General features: G+C 35.5%; 2 protein-coding genes across 11 annotated transcripts; both read right to left on the bottom strand.

Annotated features, from left to right (window-relative positions):
• Positions 1–1042: 1042 nt before the first annotated feature.
• Positions 1043–8703, bottom strand: LOC104212184 (nuclear transcription factor Y subunit A-7). Of its 7 annotated transcripts, none has more exons than XM_070167900.1 (7): positions 8581–8677; positions 8155–8250; positions 7743–7806; positions 6825–6970; positions 4222–4329; positions 3965–4129; positions 1043–1670 (listed from the first exon to the last, which is right to left on the bottom strand). In XM_070167900.1, the coding sequence occupies exons 3-7, from the start codon at positions 7768–7770 to the stop codon at positions 1488–1490; spliced, it is 630 nt and encodes a 209-aa protein (XP_070024001.1). In that variant the 5' UTR covers positions 7771–7806; positions 8155–8250; positions 8581–8677; the 3' UTR covers positions 1043–1487. The 7 variants fall into 7 exon arrangements, with proteins under 7 accessions (XP_070024001.1, XP_070024002.1, XP_070024004.1 ...); XM_070167901.1 differs by having other exon boundaries at positions 8413–8625; XM_070167903.1 differs by lacking the exon at positions 8581–8677 and adding an exon at positions 8413–8520 and having other exon boundaries at positions 4222–4323.
• A 425-nt stretch (positions 8704–9128) lies between these two features.
• Positions 9129–15500, bottom strand: LOC104212183 (E3 ubiquitin-protein ligase DIS1-like). Of its 4 annotated transcripts, XM_070167899.1 has the most exons (5): positions 15172–15454; positions 13325–13556; positions 12139–12525; positions 10333–10536; positions 9129–9484 (listed from the first exon to the last, which is right to left on the bottom strand). In XM_070167899.1, exons 2-5 carry the CDS (start codon positions 13532–13534, stop codon positions 9479–9481), a joined length of 807 nt encoding a protein of 268 aa, XP_070024000.1. In that variant the 5' UTR covers positions 13535–13556; positions 15172–15454; the 3' UTR covers positions 9129–9478. The 4 variants fall into 4 exon arrangements, with proteins under 4 accessions (XP_070024000.1, XP_009759693.1, XP_009759694.1 ...); XM_009761391.2 differs by lacking the exon at positions 9129–9484 and having other exon boundaries at positions 9957–10536; positions 15172–15500; XM_009761392.2 differs by lacking the exons at positions 9129–9484; positions 15172–15454 and adding an exon at positions 15069–15165 and having other exon boundaries at positions 9957–10536.
• Positions 15501–17513: the final 2013 nt, after the last annotated feature.

Here is a 17513-nt window from a genome sequence, read left to right as displayed (position 1 = left end):
TTATTTTATCAAACATGAAACTAATCACGAAAATGTTTTTAGTTTTTGTAAGTATCTAAACTAAATATTATTAATTTGAAATATATATATTATTTTAACAATATTAGTTATAAATATATGATTACTAATTAATGTATATTCACGAAAAAATATGTATCTTAAATACCAAATATAGTATCATTTTTACTTATAAAAATTTATAGAGCATATATTTATTATATTAACTTTTAAGTTTTGATAATTACTTCATTTAAAATTTAATTGAACTGTGTAATTACACTTGTGCAACCAAACAGTAAACTTGTAATTACACTGTAATTACATTATGATAAACAAACAAATCGTCGTAATTACACAACTGCGTAATTACTAGGCTGTGTAATTACATTAATTCCAATTACCTGGTGGCTTTCCAAACAGATCCTTAAAGTGCACGAGAGGGATTTTAGGCACTTTTTTCAAACGTTGGCGTGAAGAATGACCGTGTTAACAAGGATTTTGTTTTGGGAAAAGGTCCAAAATTTGCTATCTATTATGTTATGTTGTTTACTTCCGCCACCCGTTATATTTTTTGTCCAAATCTATCCCTACCGTTAACAAAGTTTGCATAATTGCCTGCCTTAAGTGGAGGGACGTTAGGGTTAGGGGCAATTATGCAAACTTTGTTAACGGTAGGGATAGATTTGGACGAAAAATATAACGAATGACAGAAGTAAACAATATACCATAATAGAGGGGCAACTTTGGACCTTTTCCCTTTTGTCTTCAACTAAAGGTGGCATTTATGTATTAAACCTTTTTTTCCCCTAGCGATTCACTTCTCAAATGGGATATGTAATCGTTGCTGCAACTGGAAATAGCAAGTTGCCTCTATTACCCTAAACTAACAGAACCTAATTTTAAATGTTACTGTACAAGGAACTCTACTTCCTCATTCAATATTTCCAAAATTTACCAGAGCCACCGTGAAAGGGAACGTAAACACAAGAGGATATGAATATAAGACCTGTTGCTTTGCAAGACAAAAGTCAAGCACCAGTAATCACAGTGGAAACTTTCCTTATTACCGAGATATTGACACAAAAATGCATGACCTTCGAAATGCGAGTCCATCAACCAGCAGCACTAAAAGCTTATCTTCCTAACCTAAAAGAACATATTGTCAAATGTTGTAACTCTACTTTCTGACTCGATATTTTGTAAAGCTACCAGAGCTACAGTTTGAACAAATCTCGAAGTAATTACAAATCAACAGGATAAGAAAAATGTCTGCGAACAAGCTCAGAAAGATAGTATTTTGAGAATATACGCCCAGTGACCACTTTGTGACTCTCAACAAGTAGCCTATTCTGATCTTTCTACACTGAGCTAAACATACAGAACACCATAATCACACTGATTTTGTCCAGCTACCACAGTTTCACTTTGATGAAAGCATGCTGTTTTCATGGTCCACAAAGACTCTTGATATTGCATTTCTGCATAAATCAAGAGGCATTCTCTGCAGAAGCAACCTCGTTTTTTCCAGGGTCAAGATTAATGTTGACCTGTGAGTTATCACCTGATTCGTCCTGTTTCGGCTGGTTATCAGTTTTCTTCGCTGTAAAACGACCCCCACATCCTCTAGCTCTTTTCAGTGCATGCAAATGGCGTGACTCATGCAAGTAGGGCTGCAAGATTATTTTGCACTGTGAGCTTCCCAAGGTATTGGTGCTGGAATAACATAGCCTCAGAAACAGATATTAGAACTTTTATCATGGGGTAAGGCACCTCATTACCAACTGTATGATATTGGGTCTGGCAGAGATGGTCCAGCACAGTTGATATTCATCTTTGAGCTATTTATTAGGGAGTAAAACACATTATTGATCAGAACCCATAACTTTCTGGATACACAAATTAAATCATAGATAATTTTTTTTTTTTTTTAGGAGATGATCCTCAAATTACGAACCCGAAATGGAATCACGTTGTTTCAGTTATATAAGACTGAATAAGATTTGAAAAGCCGTCAAAATCATCACATAAATTTCAGTAGCAGGAAGGTAGTCCAGGGGAATGGTCTGAGATTGAAAGAGCCTTGGAGAGCCCAGGTCAAAGAACATGAGCATTGGAGGTTTCTGTTTGTTCAGTTTTATTTGATGTTAATGGGAATGTCTACAATCAAAAACGAAGTTTCAGTAAAAGAAAAAAGCAAGAATACTTCCGAAAGCATTTTCCTGGAAGAAAAGAGACGCACAAAGCAAAAAGGAAAGGATATTGAAAGTACAAAAAGGATAGCTAAAATTTCATGTGATCCCCCCCCCCCCTAAATTACCGTGAACAACACATAGAAACCTTTAGAAAATTAAATCCAGATTTCCTAGGAGCAAAGGGATCCTGTTTTATCCCAGTTTGAGGTGTTAGTTCTTCATGATGACTTCTAACACAAAAGTCAAACCCAGATTCTGTTGGATCCAAAGCAGACTTGGAGCAGAACCAATGTAGATAAATTAGCCACAAAATATGCATTATATATTGCAGTATTATGTTTATTTTACAAATGAAATATTTAATTGACATTTTTGTTGCTTTCTCATTGCTGCATGTGCAAATATACTTCCGCTATTTCCATTTAAATTAGAATAATTTTTAAGTCGTGGTAAACAGATTAAGCACTAAGAGTAAACGGAACCGTGAGTAGCTCTCAAAATTTCACAAACGAGGATTATCCATTTAGATCACTAAACCCGAGAATTCCAAAGACAGGCTTTAAAACTTTTTTAATAGGCTACATCAGGTTCAGCATGTAATGCATAAGAAGGTTTAAAAAGCAATTAGCCAAAACTGCTTTCTTTCTTGTACTTGAACTTTCAAAACAGGGAGTGAATTTGAAACTACAGCACATGTAACCTGCAACTGTATGATGCTCCCTCTAAAGGTAATTAATGAAAGGATGTCAAACAGCAAGAGGATTTTTCCCCAGCTCCAAATTTAGGGTCTTTTCTTATTACATCCAAATGTTTGCCCAAAGATTAGAGCAACTTTGATGGACAACTGATCAACAATATAGATGTTCTAAAATTAAGAGCTTTTGTTGCATCAAAAACCTTTGTACAATGTAATGTGAAAATAATATGGCAGACTAGCAAACTAAGATCTTTATGTGTAGCAATAGAAAAAAGAGGGGTCTAAAGTTACAGTCCAGCAAAAACATCCATTTGAGAACTTGCTCTGCTATGCATACCGCAGTATATACATTAGTAAAAGAAATTTAAGATTGTGGCGTTGTATGGTTGGCCTCATAAGGAAAAATAATCATGGAATAAATTCTGCATAACTAATACAATGTTAGGTTCAACTCTACAGTAATAACTTAGGGGTCGTTTAGTTACCGGGATTTTAATCCTAGAATAGCCTTGTTCCAAACGAAACGACCCCTTAGTATATTATTTCTGGTATTAGACTCTGCACTATTAATATCGACCTAACTTATGCTGAAATCTATGTATTATTTTAAGTGGGACAAAATGCAGATATTAGTATACCAAGAAGTATCTACCAAAGATGCCCTCAAAGTAGCAATCCCTGCATAACAATCCCTACATATTACTTGATATATAACAACCCATACATAATTGTTCATCTCATAATAATCCCTATATATTATCCACAGTATAACAAACAATTCATGTATTATAATCCTAACATAACAAATCCATGTATGTGTTATTTTAATAGGACTAGAAATGCATAGACCCTTAAAAGTATGTGCATAACTTGCAATTTTAACATCTAGAAGGCTGTTAAACTAGGAAATGATAAATCAGCGGATGAAACAAGATCAAGCTGCCAGGTCGCCTGTAAATAACCTGTAAATAGAATACTGGACTACTGAAGCAACATTTTTGGTGACAATCTAATTTCTTGGGGCTCTAAAAAGTTTAACAAATAACAAGACAAAAATGCATTTCCGAGAAAATACCTTCCTAGCTTTCAGAAGTTTCTTTTCTGACTCAGCTTTCGCGCGAGATTGTCGACGCCTCAAGATGCCATGATACTGTTTTGCATTAACAAAAACAGGTTCGTCTATTGCGTCTGATGGCAAAGGAACACCAGCTTGTTGAATTCCCATAAGCTGAACGTGAACCTGAGAGAAAATGGCATAAATACAACTCTTAACTTTTTAGGGACATTTCTGAGATGAATTCCAAATGAAAAATGTTAAGAAAAATCTAATACCATTGGTTGTGCTGGATAAGGTTGTGTAGGATAAGGCTGTGCATCGTATGGTGCAAAGATGCTCCTATAGTATGGGTCCGGATAAGGATAAGCTGTTTGAGCCTGCAACTAAAAATTGATGCAGATTTATTATCATAAAAATAGAAGCAAGACAACCAATCACCAAAGTGTATATCCCAGAATTAGTAGACACAAAAATGGGCTTCAAATAATTCCTAAACTGGTACCTTAAAGATCTATAGTCTCATTAGATTCTTTAAAAGCTGTCCAATAAAAAATGGATGTCCTACTAAGAATACTTAGCATAGCTGGTGTTATGCATGTCAAATGTAAGAGAGGGAGGGAGATAAAACATCCAGTTCCAGGTTAATCTTTAGGCAGCAGTCGATCTGAATAAGAACCACAAATTTTCAACAACAGTTGGAAACAGTTATAGCACTAAATTTCATTCAAAGCTGGCAAAACTTAAAAGGCATTTGCATTTAGACAAGCATTTACAGTATAACTAACTGTATGCTTCAAGCTGCTGCATCAAGAGTCTACTTGATTCCGATCATCCCTCCCATGGTGATCAAAGAATTCTGCTAGTGTATCCCTCCTATAGGACAAAGACTTACCTTAAACGAAACTCTAGGCCAACAGACCTACACGAAAGTTTTAGCCAAATTGTGGCAAGTGCAGTTCCTAGAGAAAGAGTGACAAACAGATCTCGCAATCTGAAAACGAAGCAATGCCTAGAGAATTAGTTCCAAATAACACCAAGCTTGTAAAACAGGATTTTACTTAAAACCAAATAGGGAGATCAAAATAAAAGTGTGTGTATCTAACCTAGTCATTCCAATTTTCAAGACCAATGAAAATACCAGAAGACAAGCCCAAAATGGAAATTTAAACTATTCCAAGGTCTTCAGTTATTGAAAAATCCACCATGACAGGTCGTAAATATCGAAAAGTCATGAAATACGTATTGTCAATGTTAACGTCACCATTCAAAAAGTTTATGCAACTTACATAAGCACACACTAGACAGGGTATTTTTTTCTCACAACTGAACGTTTTTATCAGTAGTGATCAAAAGCAATATCTAACTCCTTCGAGAAATATGCAAATTTTCTAATTCTCAGTCAGAGGCTATCAGCCCTTATTAGATCAGCCAGGGAGACAACATGACAATCTATAAGCAGATATATCTCCCATCCTACTCCAAGTACATCTGGAATACTACTATGACTTGATGCATTAATCTGCATCTTCTTAGGTTCATATTCACCTATTACTTTCTCAAATTGTCCGAACGACACCAGCTATTCTGCTATGCTATCTAATAAGCAACTTTTGTCAATTTATAGGTTGACGTAAAAATCAGACAATTCATTCATATATCTGAAATTACTGTCACAAAATAATAGCCTAGGCATCCTTTGCATCATATGGATTCATCCCTAGATACAAGAATCCTAAGCGCAATCATAGTTCCATTATGCCCCACCTTAACCTATTTATTATCAACTTGGGCTTTCATGATTTTAAACATTCAATTATTTGGTCAAGTTTTATACACGGTTCCCTATTTCAAGTATCAAAGTGGTCAAGGAAGATAAGAACCACATAACTTTTTCTTGTTATGACCAAATATGAACAACTGCACTTCATCTCATAAAACAAAGAAGCCTATTAACAAGTGCAGCAATGATAATACTCACAGAACCATCGTCAGTATAATTTCATGCCTTAACTCTTTTGTTTTCAATCAGTTGATTCTTGAGATATCTATAGCCTATTTGACGAGACCCCTAGTTCATTCAAAGTTAACACTTCTAGGATCAGATCTGGTCGAATGAACAGGAGGGTGGTTGCATCTGTCAGCAAGAAAAAACAACAACAACAACAACCCAGTGTGGTCCCACAAGTGGGGTCTAGGGAGGGTAGGATGTACGCAGCCTTACCCTACCCTGGAAGGGCAAAGAGACTGTTTTCGATAGACCCTCGGCTAAAGAAGGTGAGAGAAGTATACTGCTAACAAACTACGAAATTACCAATGGCAAGTAACAACGAAACGAGACATGCGAATATAACAAACTAAGGAAAAAAGGGAACCTTACTAGCGCTAATACTATCGAGCTACAGAAGACAAAGGGAGACACACAATTACCTACTAAGCTTCTACCCTAATCTTCAACCTCCACACCCTTCTATCTAGGGTCATGTCCTCGGTTAGCTCAAATTGCGCCATTTCCCGCTTGATCACCTCTCCCCAAGACTTCTTTGGCCTACCTCTACCCCTCCTCTCACCTCCTAAGGCCAACCTCTCACATCTCCTGACAGGGGCACCTGCGCTTCTCCTCTTAGCATGCCCAAACCATCTCAACCTTGCCTCACGCATCTTTGCCTCCACAGGGGTCACTCCCACCTTGTCTCGAATAACTTCATTCCTAATTCTATCCAACCTAGTATGCCCACACATCCATCTCAACATCCTCATTTCCGCGACCTTCATGTCGGTCAGCAAGAATAATGAACACATAGAAGAAGATATCAAATTCGGACTTAATAGCGACATTCACAAATCTGGCAGTAGAAGTTAATATGAGCTTCAAATATACCATAGCATTTTCATTGCCAAGTTGAGCGGGCATCACATAGTGCATATTTGGTGTTACAGTTCCAGGGACAGACATTCCAATAGCAGGGGATGAAGACTCGCTGTGAGCCTCTGATTGCTTCTCTGGCTGTTCATTCTCACTACCATCTGACATTTATTGCAGTAACACAGGAATTAAAAGTTTTTCATTATGTAACCAAAAGCACATACCCAACTTACTTTAGCCTCCTTCTGCTTTTGTCTGAGGTGACTCTGTTTCTTTACAAATTGAATGTGAAACAAAAGCATACATTGGCAGAAATTTCTTTTTTTTCTTCTTTTTTTTGATAAGTCCAAAATCTTTTGATAAGACAACTTTTCATTGATAACACACCATGAATGCATCAAAAGAGCGCATTAAAAGATAATCGGCTCAACCAGTGTCATCTAACAAGTACTCCTGAATCTTGACTATCTATACATACTGGGATTTTTGCTTTACAACATTATCTTTATATTTTTTACATCCTTTTAGCTATTTTAGAACCTATATCTTTCATTCCAAATTAGCCAAGGGATGCATAGAGGCATTCTTCCAACTGCCTTCATTTTCTTAACAATCTTCCACAATACTTATTAAAAAAAAAAACAATCTGCCACAATAGTATGGAAAATTTCTCAAGCTGCACATTTGATGTCATGAATATGCTTCAACTCAGAAAATTGGAGGAATCGCACAAAAAATGTGCCAGATTTTCCTACCACGGGAGTAAGGGTTCATATCCAACTATATGTGCAGAAGGGCAAGGGTACTGACATCATTCAGTAATGAAAGACATGTGAATCAAGCTAATTTCATGCTCAACATAACACAGTTAAGGACTCGAGAAACAAATCTATACCACCGACAAAATAGTGTACTAGAAATACAGAAACTAACCTGAATGATAATGAAGCGAGGACGTCATGACGCTGCTAGTCACAGAATCCCCAAATTAACAAGCCTATGCAGTTAAATGAAAAGGATGGATCAGCAAAAAAAATAGCACATACTATACCACAAATATACCTGCACGAGCATAAGTAATTCCATACACAACTTAAATTCAACCTTCAGATATAATGACAAGACTTCTTCATTTCTCATATCCCAACATTTCTACACATAAGCCCATTTCCCTCGAATATCCATGCAACAAATCCAAATTACTTATGCAATTAAAACAGACACATTTTACTCTTTTTTTTTTTTTTTAATCTTTCAAACTACAAATCAACCTTAAAATTACATGAATTTTCACATAGTCCAGTTAAGTTTCTGAGGTAAACAACAAATAACAGAAGTTCCTTACCAGAAAAGAAACAAATAACGGAAGATGCTAAGCTCAAATCCAATTTTCCGTTCCTTTTGAGATTTCTTCAATTTTTAATGCAAAAACATGCTAACTCTAAATTCAACATTCAAAAATGAAATACAATTAGATAATAACACGAAAGATTTCAGAGTTCAGGCATTATAATATTTCAACATTTTCGGCACATAAACTCAATTACGATACAAATAAAGATAGATTTCAAATCAAAATATGCAAACCATAAGAAAAATTCACCTCATAAGCAATTGAAAACTTAAACAGCTCAAACGAACACCTCATACATGAATTTTCATACATGCAAGCACACAAAGTACGAAGCTCAATTTCGAAATCCAGCCTTTTATTAATCCTGAAAACAAATTTAGGTTTTTGAACAGAAAAAATAGGGAGAGCTTCACTTACAGAATAGAAAATAAATAGTAAGCGGTTTTATTTCTGGCGTTTCCTGTGTTCTTTTCTTTCTTCAGAGCTTTTATTCAGTGTTGGTAGCAGCAGCGAACTGTTGTTTCTCTGTCGTGAGACTGCTATTTACCAAAACTGTAAAACATTTTACTGCGAGAATCACGTTCGCTTTCACTATTCTTAGCTTCTTTTTACTTTTTCTCTTACTTAAATTTAGAAAAAAAACACTACTACTATATTCTAGTTACAAGATTTAAAGTAAATTCGATCCTTCCTCAATAAAGTATATTAGCATTAATTTAATTAACTTTTAAATGAAGTCTATGAAAATAATTATTAGTTTATATATAATCATGTAAATGCACGTTTTATAATTTCAAAAACAACGAAAGTTAGTAAGTTTTTCTGAATTATAATATTACGCAAAAAATAATACTTCAAAAGAAATGAAGAAAAATCGACTAAGCATGTAAAGTATTTCAAACGACATAAAAAAGTCCATTTTAACTAAGATATTTTTTATTTTACTAAATATAATATCAGTCAACGGTAATATAAAATACGTTGGTAAATTAATAGTAGGTGTAGTATGTAATTTACCCCCAATAAAAGGAAAATAAGAAAAGAAAAATGGAAACAGAATATATGTGGCTTAGAGGGGAAAAACGAAGGGGTCCAAATTTTTGGCAGACAGAAAGAGAAAAGCAGTTGCAATCTTAGCCAGAAATTTATGTGGACCCTAAATTGGGGTTGTCAGTAAAATAAAATCATTTAAATAAGGAATTCTCTTTTTTTTCGTCAAATAAAAATATTCTATTATATGAACATGTGGCAGACTGGCAGTAGGTTGAAGGCTTCAAGCTGCGTCATACTTGTCCCTGATTTTGACCCAATCTTCCTACAACTGAGGTAAAAGGACATCAAGTTTAATTTAATTATGCAGCAAGTTTAGAATTATTCTGTAAAACTTGTAAACGCAGAAAATATAAGAATGTAAAAAAATTTAAATCTTGCAGTCTACATTAAAGATATATATAAAATAGCAAATATATACTTTAAATTCTATATCTTAAACAAGTTATATAATTTGTGAAACTTACTAAATAAAGTCTTTAAGTCGAATTACGTATAACATGGTTTCACTTTGAACATGCTCTCAAACATGTTACCTTTTGACTGGTTACAGTAAACGATTATTACAATGCAAACACACTTTTCCTAAATTTGTAGTAGCTTCTCACATTTGTTCATATATTATATTTCATTCACAATTCTGTCACTGGATATTACAAATTAACATGTTAGAACCTACATTATTTACCTGATTTTTGAACCAATTCAACTTTTGATGAACTAGCTTATTATGGAAGGGAATGTAGGGGAATTCTGCAAAGGATATTTCAATAAAAAGAACAACATGGATTGACATCTTTTGCTGCAGCACATATTAGTCAGCAATACCACCTAGAGCAAGATGCATTCCTCAAAATTACTAGGCCTTCTCGCTAATGTATTTTTATCAAGGAAAAGCAAAGAGATGTTGCTCCTTGTTCAAGAAAAATACATTGATCAGAAGACTTCAATGGATTGACCTAATCCTAGCATTGAAAGAGTACTAAGAAGTCTCCTGCGACATCATTGTTCTTTCCATATCCTACCAGTAACTCTAAGCTTCAATTCTTTCCGGTCTCCACCAGAAAAGAAGAGCGCCATATTACGTTGAATAATGAGGCCATCAAAACTGTCTCTAACCTTACGGTGACTGTCCCTAACGCTTCTTGGTACCCCTTGCCAAATCATCTTCCTTCCATTGCCTCCAACTTCAAGACTGTAGCTAAAGTTCTTTGCCGTTTCATCATCACCCAAGAACCGTAAAAATGCAATATAAACTGGTGCCATTCCAAGTTGAAATGCTTCAAAGTGTAAACAGAAGTACTGACCAAAGCAACTGAAAACCTGGAGGAAAATTAAAATGAGACCACATTATTCCAGATATGAACTCAACGTACAGGATCAAAAGTTAAGCAACAATATCAGCTCTAAGAACCGCTGGTTAGATTCGACATAGTGAAAAAGACAGCACACAGAAAAGGGTACAGCATAACATATACCCAGGTAGGTACAGAACAATCTGCCAAGCTAGCCAACTTTGTTGGAGACGAGAAGATCCTAGTACATACATGGGATTTGCCATGGAAAGAAAGATCTTTGCCATCTTCATTGGCTAAATTTTCCTGGCTCAAGGTTTTCCTTAAAAGAGCAAATTTCGCAAAAGGTTTTTTTTTTTGCAGAAAAGGTCCCTCAATGTTCAAATATGATGCCAAATAATTGATCCTCCAAATTCAAAAGGCCCCCAAAACAACAGCCACTTTGCAATGGGCAGCCAAATTACATCAAAGATATGCCAGTGCTCATGTCCAAAGATTAAGGATACTCCAGGTCATACAGCCAAATGATCTACCACTGAGATTGAGGGTATCGGTCAAAACATTAATGGCTTTCCAGCTTACGTAATCAAGCAAAATCCTAAACAAAAAACAAACCATAAAAATTGAACAAGAAGACCACCTATGTTGCACGGACTCTCCAAAATGTTGCCGCACCCGTGTCGGATCCTCAAACAATAAACTACTTTTTGAGGATCTGACACGCACCCGGTGACATTTTCGGAGAGTCCGAGCAAAATAGAAGACCACCAAGCCACTCCCCTCATCTCCTCCATCTATTTTCTTCAAGGTTATAGGCAAGTAGTATGCTAATAAAAGAAGTGAAGAATTTAATTGTTATTCCTGTTTGCAACAAATTTATCCCGAGAAAATAAAACTGCAATCACAAACAACTATAAAGAAAAAAGGATATTATTGATAAACATTGTAGGTTACAACTCTGTCTGTCCCTTTCTTCCTCCTCCGATTGATTCTACGTGATTCGAAGGCCTTAGCAGCGTATTTCTCGAACATAGGACTTTAAGCAAGACATATTTGACATGTCTTTGATCTCTTAATGAATATTCCAAAAGTTTCATGGAATTTCAGAGATCTCATATTTGATGTCTTTGTGCATATTCCGAGAGTTTATGGAATTGCTGAGATCGTCTTTGAAGGACATATGTAGCCTTATTTATAGGCATAAATTAGGGTTTGGGTGGAGTAGCCACCAAGTAACCCTAATAGACTCCTAATATTTCAAAAGTCGTCTTGAATTTAGGATTTATCTTGATCTACTGAAATTTCAGTGTCTACAATTCCTATTGTGAACAAACTGAATTTATTATTTAAAAAGCATTATTTCGTCCCCCGATCAAAAGAAGCGAAAAGTAGGGATGTCAAATAGAACCTTATAGCATCTCGACTGAAAATACTAAAAAAAAGAGACTTGAGTCTTGAACTCACAACATAATATTCATGCGCCCATACTTCACAGCAAAGAAGTCACACTAATAACATTCCCCTATACACAAATCTAGCACACTTTCAGAATTTGTTTGCTAGAGTTGCCTACTTTGAATTAGACCAAAAGCTAATCTGCAGTGAATGGAAGAAGAGCAACAGTACTTACAGTAAGCATCCATGTAGCATTTTCCACTTCATGGGGATTTGCTTTTACATAACGATGATTGAAAGTACTGCCGACATGCATATCAACTTTGTGATCATCTTTCAAATGGGCAACTAAATATGGGATGTCGCCAATGACGGTGCACTCTGAGCCCGCATAGGGGCAATTATAGGGTCTGAAAGAGCATTCAGATTCGTGCTTCAGCTTGCTGTAGTAAGGAATGATTCCTATACATCCAAAGCTCTGATATTTACATGGGAGCTCAAGAGATGCAGCAACCTTCTCTAATGCAAGGCATCGAATATTACCAAGCTCATGCCGACATGTTGGACAGCGATTATGCACCCTAGGTTTGCAACCAGAACACAGTGTGTGACCGTTGGAACACTGCAATAAGGGCAAAAGAGATAGAGAAGAATTAAATACCGCACAGACAAGAAACAGAGACAACAATAACGGTCGGAGCGTCTTGTAAAAGAAGAATAACTGTATAAAAGATATCACTCCAGTAATAGTTTGTGAGCACAGATCACTATGCCCTCTGTTCCATTTTACATGGTACTATTGGGAATCAAACATTTTTTCTCGTTTGGAGACGGAAGAATATTTGTTTCACTAATTAACTTTAAAAAAAATAAAATAGACAAAGAAAAACATGTAAGTTTTATCCTACACTATTCTAAAAGAAAAACCTGACCTAAACTGCAATAAGGGCAAAATAGATAGAGAAGAATTAAATACCGCACAGACAAGAAACAGACACAATAATAACGATCGGAGCGTCTTGTAAAAGAAGAATAACTGTATAAAAGATATCACTCCAGTAATATTTGTGAGCATATATCACTATGCCCTCTGTTCCATTTTACATGGTACTATTGGGAATCAAACATTTTTTCTCGTTTGGAGACGGAAGAATATTTGTTTCACTAATTAATTTTAAAAAAAAAATAGACAAAGAAAAACATGTAAGTTTTATCCTACACTATTCTAAAAAAAAAACCTGACCTCCCCCCCCCCCTTCATTTTCTCTTTTTCCTCTTTTCTATTTGTTTACGTAAAGATTGAAAATCCCATCTCTAAAGAGGTGAATGAGAAAACATTGTATTTTTAGAACATAACCCTAAGCAAAGGCAGGTAAAGGGATCCATCAGCATTTAGCAGCAAGAAATTCAGATAATCATACCTGATGAATGGGTGGATACATAGCATTTAAGCACACTGGGCATTCCAATAATTCACGAACACTACTAGAAACAGTCGCATTAGGTTTTGTTGTATGCTGAGCAAGCCCATTCATATGTTCACCAATGTCTGTGCAGTCTTCATTTCGTGGAGGATTAATGACCTCAGATTGACATCGCAAGTCATCAAAATAAGGACTTCCAGTTGCCATTGCTCTTATAAGCGGTTAATCACTGCATAAGCCAAGTATTCCATCAAATAAGGTTAAACACCTCAATAGTTGGTGATAAAATAAGCATGTAATAGATGATAATGGGATACATCCAAAAATGTCAGTAAGACCAGACCATCTGTAAGATGCCATAACATTTAACTAATCAAAAGGCAAAATGACAACCCACTGAAAGATAACTTCTCCAAGATCTCATGATGCATGACATATTAACACTATTCTCCTTGTTTACTTTAAGCAAATAGTTGCAATCCAAAAGGTTTTATTGACATGATAGCGAGAAAACTGGTGGAGAAGATATATCTCAAACACTAGTTGAGTTTCAGCGATTTACGAACATAAGATATAGGACATGAGCACCATTGTCACAGAAACCTGCAGAAAACAAAACCTCTTGCAAGTGCTTTTCCAGGCAATTGTTTAAATATACTTGCAGGTCTTGCGATCACTTTTGCTTTCCATGTTTACATTGTCTATATCCATATCGGAATCAGAATATCAGGCATATGTTGAGAGAAGATGGAGCTGTATGTAATTCTCCAAACAACTTTCCTGGACAATCTAAAACCCAAAACCATCTCCAAGTCCCAGGCACAACATTAAGCATCTAACTCTAAGCATTTTAAGATTTTCCAAGCCTTTCTATAGTAAACGTAATACTATTTGAATCTACAATTACGGTCATGCACGTATTGTGTGGCACGCATTGCACCCACGAATTCCTTATTTAATTTACCGAAAAATGAGCCATTGAAGAAGGCAAAATCAATCTAAAGATCAAGACACTCTTCTATGATATCTGCAATCTGAAGAATCAAATAATTTTTAGACAAAGGCGGCGTACATGTCAACTTGCCACACCTCGACTAGCCCACTGAGTACTTGCTACCTTTCACCAGCACATATATCGAGTATCTCTGGCTGCCAAGAGTTAGAACGACGGAAGGAAATCACCTACGTTTTTCTTTTTTGCCTATGCTAGAACTAGAACCATGATCTCCTATGGTCCATTATAGGTTGCCATTAGGCCACACCCCGGGTAGCCCAAGGAATCAGATATTAAATTTCTTTTTATCTAGCAAGCTCCGAATGTTGTTATTTAGTGGTGTGATTGTCGCTTATAGCTCATGGCTCCAACTAAAAGGACAAGACAGAGGTAGAAATCTACAGTTATAAATCAAATATTTCTGGCAGCATTGGTATACGCCATAAAAACAGAAGATAATATTAAATTATCTAGGTCTATTAATCTTCATCTGCTGGACTTGAAAAAATTCATTTTGCAAAACACAGATTTCCACTTTAATAAACAATCCAAAAGGACATATTTGATACAGTAACATGAGCATCTTTAAACATCACAAGTTCAAAATTTCAATTAAACCTTCTACTTCTCAGCGAAAAACACCAAAAATAAAATGCAACCCAGAAAGAATCACACCCTTAATTCGACATATAACTTACTAGAAAGAGCATTTTCAAAAGGGAAACAAATGAAATCGAAAATGAATACCTAGGTTTTAAGCCGACACGGATCTATAATCACAAAACCCCATTAAGAATAGGTTAAACCCTAAAGAAGGCTAAGACAAAATGGCAAAACATGAAGTAAGTACCAGGAATAGCTGACGACTAATGCGGGATTTTTGACTTCCAGAGAGAATATGTATTTCTTGAGAAAAGGTGAAATTCAATTTTCAAATTAAAGCTGAAGGAGGAGAAGATGTGGGTTTGGGGGGGGGGGGGGGGGAGCGTGTGCAAGAGTTCTCGAGAGATATATACAATTAACAAACGAGAAGAAAGAGAACTTTGGAAACTGCAAAATTTTGGGGCCCCCGTTTTGGAAATTGGACGGAAACAAAGGCAAACAGGGATCGAGGGGAATAGGCAAGGGGCGCCAAAATGTTTTTTTTTTGTTAAGAAGAAAGAGACAGTGTCCCTAAAACGACGTCGACTGGCTGCAGTATTAGAGTTTAAATAAAACCCATCGATCGGTTTAAAGTTTAAACAGCATTATTTGAACGGCAGATTATAGAGTTATTTAGGTGGTATTTTCTTCGTAGAAATCTTTTAGAGATGTTGAAAATATTTTTGCGATAAATGCGTCTTTTCAATTTTATAATTTTTTTTTAAATAATATTTTTTGAAGAAAGGTTTTGAGGGTTGTTCTCAAAGATTTCGGTTGAATTTTTTAAAAAAATACTTCCACAACCGCCGCTTGCCTCCACGTTTCATATCCGCCACTAGTCACAACACCGCTAACCTTCACCGAATCACCTCTACTGTGCATCCATCACCTTCTGGATGCCACCACTAATTATTATTGCTCAATTACCATTCCCATTTTCTTTGCCAACCGCGATTAATATCACTAGCCAAAGTTGTACAATCATCATTGCCTATCACTATTGCTGTTAGCTGTCACGAGCTTTTAAATGTGATTCATAAATAAATAAATAATTTATAAAATACCACATAATTAATATTTTCATTAAATTTTGTGGATATAATAACAATTATTATTATTAAGTTATTATGTACATATAGATAATCACAAAACAATCAAGTTTTGTTATTGAGTGTACATATTCAGTGGTGGAGCCCCATTTGACCAACGGGTTTCGCTAGAAAATTATATTGTATTGTTAGACTCTCCTTGATTTTTATGTATTTAGTTTCTTATATTTTGACATTCCTTAGTGATAATTTTGACTCCGACATTGTACATATCTCACCTTCCTTTCCACCTAGGCCAAAATACCAAATAAAAGTAGATAAAAAAAATTCATTCATGAAGAGGTGCATATCTTGCTCGGATATCCTTCCATAATAGTACGGAACAATAGTATCGTTAGGGTAGATACACAAATCACCTTAAATCTAAGAAGCGGTGAGTTGGTCCAGGTGGAGAGAAAAAAAATGAATTGAACTTAAAATCCTTTCCGGAGATATCTATTTTCTTGGAGAGACATATAAGATATCCCGAAATACTGGCATTTTGGGACCAATAATTTTTTATTATATTTTCCCTTCTAATTTTTTTCTCTATTTACTTTCAATTTCCCCGGGCCTACTTCCCAAATAAAGGCATTATTGTTTGATCAAAAAATATAAATCTTGGGCTAAACTAATTATTTTTATGTAATGAAGGGTTAAACCTAGTTAATGATAATATCCCTAGACTTATAATCAGTTAACACAAATAATGTAGAACAGTGTTGGTGGGGATTAAATGCAGTGTGCATTTAATATTCCAAACGGTTTGAATAATGAGAGATAAATATCAAGTTGTAAATAACAATAAATGGCATTAACGTAAATAAAGAGAATAATTCACCCAATATTGAATGAGGTGGATGATTCTTCTTTCTCACAGTGATGAATGACAGACAAATCCTAGAATATTGGATATATTCTCGGATCTGGTGGAAACATATTGAATAATGGATGAAAGAATCTTAATGAAAAGGTAATGTTTGTATCGTTTCTAGAGAAAAAGTCTTCTTCTCAAAAAGTGTTCTTATTAAAATGAATATTACATGTGTTTCCCCTTATTTCTTTTTCTATTTATACGGGACATACCCTCAATCAACCCTAAAAGTACAAGTACATAGAATATTCAATGGAATATTCTCCCAAATATCATTTTATAAAAACTAGCCGTTGATATTGCCCTTGATATTTGACCTCGGCCGTTATTGACTACCCGGCCATGAGCCCCACTATTTACTAGTCGACCTCGGCCGCATCACTTTTTGTAATACCATTTCATGCTTAATCTCCTTGAGGCGAATTTTGACTTATACAGTTAGTCCCTCTCCTTATTGAGGTCGACCCTGGACGACCTCGATGAGCGGACTCTATTATGGTTGAGAAGTTTATGCAAGCAGGTTGAGTAGTAAATAGTGGGGCTCATGGCCGGGTAGTCAATAACGACCGAGGTCAAGTATCTAGGGCG

Source organism: Nicotiana sylvestris, chromosome 2 (assembly GCF_000393655.2).
Source record: "Nicotiana sylvestris chromosome 2, ASM39365v2, whole genome shotgun sequence".
NCBI lineage: Eukaryota > Viridiplantae > Streptophyta > Magnoliopsida > Solanales > Solanaceae > Nicotiana > Nicotiana sylvestris.
The sequence above is the reverse complement of the archived record's forward strand: the minus strand, read 5'-3'. Positions and strand labels throughout refer to the sequence as shown.